A 7,464-nucleotide genomic window follows, 5' to 3' on the forward strand; every position below is an offset into this window, starting at 1 on the left:
CACACACACACACACACACACACACACACACACACACACACACACACACACACACACACACACACACACACACAAACAATTCCTCACAGCAGGAAGCTACGGACTGTGAATTTGGTGCAATTCAAACACAGAAGACATAATAGAATTAAAAAGGCACTTTGTGACTCTCAGCAGCGCATCAATCATTCAGTCACTGTCCTGCTGTGTGTTTGTCTGTCGTCACACTGAACATGCAGTGTTGAGTTAAATTCCTGCCACTCTAAGGGACAAACACACGTTTGCAAATGTTCTCTAATCATTGATCAGTTTAACAAGTTAATGATGGCAGAAAACAAATAGACACACTGAATGCAAACTGTGGCACAGTAATTACATTCTTCTATTATTCAAATGCTTTTAATGAGAACAACTCTTTTTGCCTAAAAGGAGAATATTGGCATACTAATAATTACAACTGGTACAAAAAAACAAATCACTGACGCCAAAGATTGATTAACCTTGAATTAGAAAGAAAAACTATCTCATGTCTGCAATAATGACTTATTCACTGTTTGAAGGCAAAGCTAATTCTTATTTTAGTTTCACTGTGCTGTTACCACTTCCACTGATGTGTAGCTGAGGCAGTTTTTAAGCATCTAATTGTGTTTTAGAGCACAAATGAGAAGAGCAGAGATGATCCAGACTCTTACATATTATAACCTCAAATGCTTCATTTTTTTAATAGATATCCACCTCCTCAGCTCCCTTTGTTCTTCTCTAAGAAACGGCCAGTCATGGCTGGCTAAAGGGTACGGTCTGAAAGTTTTAAATCAGATTAATTTATTTAAATAGATTAATTAGTTTGGAAAAGTCTCCTCAGTTCATTCAATGCAATAGCAACAACAGTGTGTAACGTTGGTAAACAGGAAAATGTAATTAAATTGTTTTGAGTTAAACAAAACACTGTCATATGTCATTATGTGCATTACTGGTACTTAAAAACTTTAGCTCATAGTGCTAAAAAGAGTGTTGGGTTAATGAGGGTTATCCTTGTGATTTAGACTAACATGGCAACAGTGATTTAATATGTATACATGTATTATTATTTAAAAAATCAGGGACTTATGTTAATACAATAAAACAAAGAGAAAAATGACCTCAGTATAAAGTGAAAAAAATACCAAATTAATGTGTACTGGCTCTCTTCATTTCAATTTGTCAGTGCCTGCTTCGTTTTGTAGAGCACTGGCTGTAAGAGACTGCCAAGTGTGGCCACCAAAGTCATCAGATGCTTGATAAAAATTTGGCAGTGAGTTCATGCAGTGTGAAACAAAACACAAGAGCCATTGATTCAGTTTGCCCAAGGGCCAGAATTTCACAAATCAGACTTTTATTAGCCGTCTTTCTGATAATTATGACAGCTTTGTCATATTTGCATCAATTTCTGAAAAAAATGAAGTGGATAACATTTGTCATCTTGTTGATTTTTTTTTCAGAGTTGGATGAGGTTGCACTATTTGAATTGATTAGTTTTGTTTGTGACTTTGACTGTAAATCACTGCACATATTTTGTACATTATAGAAACTCCTAAAAATATGATGAATGCTTTTTTTTCCCAAGTAACATAAAGAGTTTTGATTTAGACACCTAAAACAGTGTTGTTAAAAGAAAGGAAAACTTTCAATCCAAGATTAAGTAAGCCAAGATTGGCAAAAAAAAAAAAAAWAAAWAAAWAAAATAAAATTAAAAAAAAAACAAGCATACCCAAACCTGTGTTTAAACCCAGGCCTCCCATGTTTTAACATTTCTCACATCCTACTGAGCTAAACTAAAAAGAGTACTCTGGTGATCTGGAAGATTTCTTGCCACCGTGTTTCAGTGTCAGAGTCAGACCTGATCATGTACTGTGAGTGAGCCAACGACCACTGAGTTGGACTGCATTTGATTTATCAGTAATAATTTGCAGGCCAGATGAAATGAGCTCTGGCCCAAGGGGCACCAGCTGGTAATCGCTGCAGTAATTCTTAGATACAGTGTTTACAAAAAATCAACCACAACATTACGACCACACACCTACCATTGAGTAAGTTCAATTTAGCTGCTGAAACAGCTCATACCAGTCTAGAAAAATAACATTTTTGCTGTCAGATGCCAGGGAATTGCTAAAAGAACTTTTAAATCCTGTATTTTTTCGCAGCCACAGCTTTTTATTTTCTATTATGTCTGGTGATTATTAAATCAGATTTTTAAATCTCGCCTGGCTTTACCTGTTCATTTGTTATTTGTTTCCTCTGAGTAGATTCCGTCTGGTTTTCCTCGTTCATTATCAGATTTTTTTATATTGTTTGAGCTTTTTCTGCCATTTTTTTAGTTTGTCTGTTTTTGGATTTATTTGATTCTCCGCTCCACTCCTTAACTTAAGGTTTCATGTTTTTGTTTTCTCCTCATTTGCAGTCTGTCAATACCTGCTGTTCTGCACCTGCTTCCTCCATTTTCACCGTGCTCCCTGACAAAATTGCAATTTAGATGTCCAACCATCATAATTAGATAATTAAGTTAAACAATTACTTTATTGTTCTCAAACTGATTTTTTAATGATGCTCCCATTTCTTTTCTTGCACATATGTTATACTATTATACCTCGGTACATCCTTATCCTTATGACAAAAGCACAAACCTGTGGAGTACTTGGTTCAGACTAAGTGAAGGTCATGGGAAAATTACCTGAGATCAACAAAATGTAACACTGTATAGAAAAAAAATTGATTAATATTTAAATCCATGTTTGTAAGAATAAATCAAAGACTAAATAGCTAAGGTAGAAATTAAAAATGGGAAATACTGATAAATGAAAACTGGAGAGAGTTAGCTGAAATAATACTGACAAATACAAAAAGAGGACCAATGCAGTTATAGTGGGGTTTATCTGTACACATACACTCTAAAAGTGAAAGTTAACCGTCTCCTCCACTCCAGCTCACCATATTGCCTTTGTCCTCAACTCACCCTGGGGAAATACATAAATGTGTCCTCTGTTTCCCAGACATTGACATGTCAGCTCTGTATAATCTTTGAGTGACTGCCCCTTTGGCCTCAGCTTCACCACAAAATGTGAAAACTTCTCACTCTACCTCAAGAACAATGCACAACAGTGTATCAAAGTGTAACTGAAGAAGGCAGCCCTAACTGTACACCTTGTGGGAAAAAGAAAGATCTAATAACAATGTACTAACCTGTTAGAAAACACAATGTTAGGTCTCTGTGCTTTGTACTTTGTAAAGAAGAAAATTGAAACTAATCTAGGCAAGAAAAAACAAAACAAAACAAACAAAAAAAAAAAAACGAATCCCACAGATATCTACATAAAATCCCTTTTCACACTTTTCTCTGTATTGTTTTTTTTTTCACATGTTGATGTTTATCTACATCAAAAAATGAACCTGTAACAAGTCTTTTAGTGCAATTTAAATATTAAAAATATTTCATATATTTAATATGTTTGTCTCTCTTACTCACCTCTTGGTTAAGGAGGGCAGTGGCCAGTTTTTGGACCTCTGGGGTCAACAGTTGAGTCCCTCGGATGACTTTGCTCAGTGCAGCCAGAGACTGGTGGATGCTCTGTGAAAGTATGTACAAGTCAAACACAAACTGTAGTGCAGAGTGTTTTACACAACAAGGATTTGGTTCATAAAAACTTCCTATTGACAAATATAAAAACACCTTTAAAAAGTTAAAGGAAGTGTCTTGCAAAAAAGAAAATACCAAGCACATTTTGTATGGATGTAAATGTTAATATATACATTAAAAAACTGTATTCTTTTGTTGTGAAATTTCATTTTAATTACTCTTCTGTTTTTTATTAATCATTTAAGTTTTTGAATGTCTTACAATTAAACTAATGTTCTTTTTAAGTAAAGCTCACTTTCATGATTTATACCAAGTTTCCTATGTTTACATTTAAATTGCATTGTACAGTATGTAATATTTCCTGCTATATTTGATTATAACAAATTCGCTTCATCTCAAGAAAATTAAATATTTTATCCCAGATACAAACCTGGACCAAGCGGATGGCATTGAATTTCTCCAGAACAATAAAGGATAAAACTGGTGAACTTTGACCTTCTGTGGGTGGGTCCACCTTCTGATGGATCAAAGACGAACCCTGACAGAAGACAGACACTTGTGTACATTAAATATAAATGTAAGGAGAGAAAAGCAAACTCTCTTCAGTGTGTTTGAATGAAGATAACTTGCTGTATCCACTGTAAAGGACAAAGAATAATGATAAAATACAAAAGAAAGCAGTTTCACTGGCTAAAAAAAGTTACAGCAAATAAATATCAGCCATCTGTTGTGCTTCTCTCATTTTGTTCACATTATAATTATTAAATTTACTTATATCAAAATGGTTCATGGACACATATTTTCCTACATGCAAAACCCACTTTAACAGACAACAACAAAAAATAACTAAATAAATAAAAAAATATTACAATTCTCTGATGGTCATTATTTCAGTTCACTGAAATCAATCAGAAGTACATTGAGGTTTATGGGAAGTTTGTTGTGACACAGCAGCAGTGATTAACCTTCAGTAATCAATTTGTTTTTGTTCCAGTAAGAACAAAACGAGTCTGGCTAAGATGGAGAGGGGGAAACGGAGAGACTGATAGGACACACAAGGTGCAAAGGAGAACTGAGTATGTGTGCTTTACAGTATGAGAGAGAATATAAAAGCGGAGGAAGAGGACAAGGGTATAGAAGCTAAATAATTTAATATGAAAGTATATCTTTGATTTTTTTTAAAGGTGCCAGTTTCCAAGCAACTGCAGAAGTGCTACCTGCCTTCACAAACCAGGGGCTAATACTCGATTTCAGCCAGTGACAAATAATTTTCTTTTATCTCTTAGCTAATAGGTACCGCATGAGCACCTTAAAAATATATTAGTAATAAAATAGTTCACATTGATTGCCCTTTTTTCTCCTCAAAAAAGGTAACCCAAAGCCATCTTACGTATGGTCAGGAACCTGAAGAGTAAAAACTATTAACTATAAAAAAACAAACTGACCTGGTTGAGTTTCTTCCATAAGTTGAGAATCGGTGAGAGGCTATTCGACCACAGCTCCCTGTCGAATTTAGAACCTGCTGCTACTGATCGGCTGAGGATACGCAGCTGGGAAATTACCTGTGAATAAACATAAACACCAACAAATGAACCGAGCAAACAGGGATAAATATTTTTTTATATATGATTTATGAGCTACAACAGTTCTAAAAAACAAAAGGCCTGCTTCATTTGAAGTAGGTGTGCGATGAAAAAGCACTACAGTTACTTTGAATCAATAGATCATTAAAAATAAAACAAAACATCTACAACAAATACCATAGAACACGGTGGTTATTGCTTTCAGCAGAAACTGTCAGTTTCATCTCATTTATACGTTTATGGGGACAGTGTACATGTATGTTAATCAACATCACTGCATTACACTGCAATGTAAATGAAATGGAATTAGCTTTGCTACACTGCATCCATTGCCCCAGGCAGAAAATAAAAAAATATATATATAACATTTATATTGCCCTTTGATATACAGTAAGTTTGTCCAGTAAGTTAATAGTTTTTACTCTTCAGTAACACAAACACAAAACAACAGATAAAATAATCCTTAAAAAACTAAACCCACAAATCATCACATTTTTAGTCGCACAGTTAAAAATAGGCTTCTTTTTCTCTCAGGTGTTAGTGTGATAATGCAGGTGAAAGGTGCAAACTCCAAACACACAAGCTCTCTGCTGCCTACATACATTATCGACCAATTAGCTTCAAACTCAGAGTTCCAAACAATATTTTTTTTTCTTTTTGTGTTTGTGCATCTGTATTAAAGTATTTACATTCCTCTGTGTTGATAAAGGCAAATAATCTGATAAACTGGTTTACATTTGGTCTTAAGGAACTCTACTATAGCATCACACCTGAGGAGAGCAGGTGAGTACATGTGTAAATAAGCATGTGCTTCTTTGTACAGGTAAGTGTATTTGGGGGTATACAGGAGTAAGGGACAGAAAATACTGAAGTGAAGTTAAAATAAGATACTGATGTAGTACAATACAATATACTTTGGAGTCAAAGATAAATCTCTTTCCAAAACAATGTGAAGGTGTAACTTGGAAAAATCAATCAATCAATCAATCAATCAATCAATCAATCAATCAATCAATCAATCAATCAATCAATCAATCAATCAATATGAACAAGTATAGCACAGGAAAGGCCACACAAGCACATTTTCTAATGTTTTTGTATTAAATGTCTAACATCTTGACTTAGTAGCTGCTTAAAGAACTACAGTGGGGTGCAAATGTTTGGGAAACCTTGTTAATTTTCCTGATTTACCTTTATAAATCATTGATTCTTTGGATTAAAAAATCAGTTAAATGTATCATATAGGGGACAAACACAGCAATATTTGAGAAGTGAAACTAAGTTGATATGATTTACAGAAAGTGTGCAATAATTGGTTAAACAAAATTAAGCAGGTGCATAAATTTGGGCACCAGAAAAACAAAAAAAACAAAAAACAAACCTAAACTCAATATTTAGTAGATCCTCCTTTCACAGAAATAACATTCTCTAAACACTTCCTATAGCTTCTAATGAGAGTCTGGATTGTGGCTGAAGGTATTTTAGACCATTCTTCTTTACAAAACATCTCTAGTTCATTCAGGTTTGATGGTTTCTGAGAATGGACAGCTCTCTTTAAGTGACACCACAGATTTTCAATAATATTCAGGTCTCAGGACTGAGATGTTCATTCCACAACGTTGTACTTGTTCCTCTGCATGAATGCCTTAGTAGATTTTGAGCAGTGTTTAGGGTCGTTGTCTTTAGTTCAATTCAATTCAATTCAAAAATACTTTATTGATCCCAGAGGGAAATTAGGTGTTGTTGTAACTCATTTAACTAAAAACTTATTGTAGATTGGAAGATTGTAATCTTCCTTGTTGGAAGATGCAGCCCCGGCTTCAGCAGCTTCAGCTTTGTCACTGATTCCTGGACATTGGTCTCCAGAATCTGCTGATATTGATTGGAATCCATGCGTCCCTCAACTTTAACAAGATTCCCAGTCCCTATACTGGCCACACAGTCTGTGGGTTGACTCTGACTGTTCTCAACGTCCTTCACTTCTGTTTAGTCCAGATTTGTCTTGGTCTGCCACTTCGATCCTTGACTTGAACTGTGCCTGTGGTCTTCCATTTTCTCACAATGTTTCTCACAGTGGAGACTGAAAGCTGAAATCTCTGAGATAGCTTTCTGTATCCTTCCCCTAAACCATGACGGTGAACAACCTTTGTTTTCAGCTCATTTGAAAGTTGTTTTGAGACTCCCAGCTGCAAATTCAGAGAAGATGCAAAGAGGAGAAAAACTTACTATTGCCCCCTTAAATACCCTTTCTCATAATTGGAGTCACCTGTGTAT

General features: G+C 35.0%; 1 protein-coding gene across 1 annotated transcript in view; it reads right to left on the bottom strand.

The window, feature by feature from the left end:
• Positions 1-7,464, bottom strand: part of dync2h1 (dynein cytoplasmic 2 heavy chain 1) — a gene marked incomplete in the record, with an annotated part of 120,612 nt that overhangs the window by 11,978 nt on the left and 101,170 nt on the right. Inside the window, 3 exon segments of the mRNA XM_014014065.1 lie at positions 3,497-3,598; positions 4,038-4,145; positions 5,053-5,169. Coding sequence (XP_013869519.1) covers positions 3,497-3,598; positions 4,038-4,145; positions 5,053-5,169 — 327 coding nt within the window.

This window comes from Austrofundulus limnaeus, unplaced genomic scaffold (genome assembly GCF_001266775.1).
Source record: "Austrofundulus limnaeus strain Quisiro unplaced genomic scaffold, Austrofundulus_limnaeus-1.0 Scaffold109, whole genome shotgun sequence".
Classification (NCBI taxonomy): domain Eukaryota; kingdom Metazoa; phylum Chordata; class Actinopteri; order Cyprinodontiformes; family Rivulidae; genus Austrofundulus; species Austrofundulus limnaeus.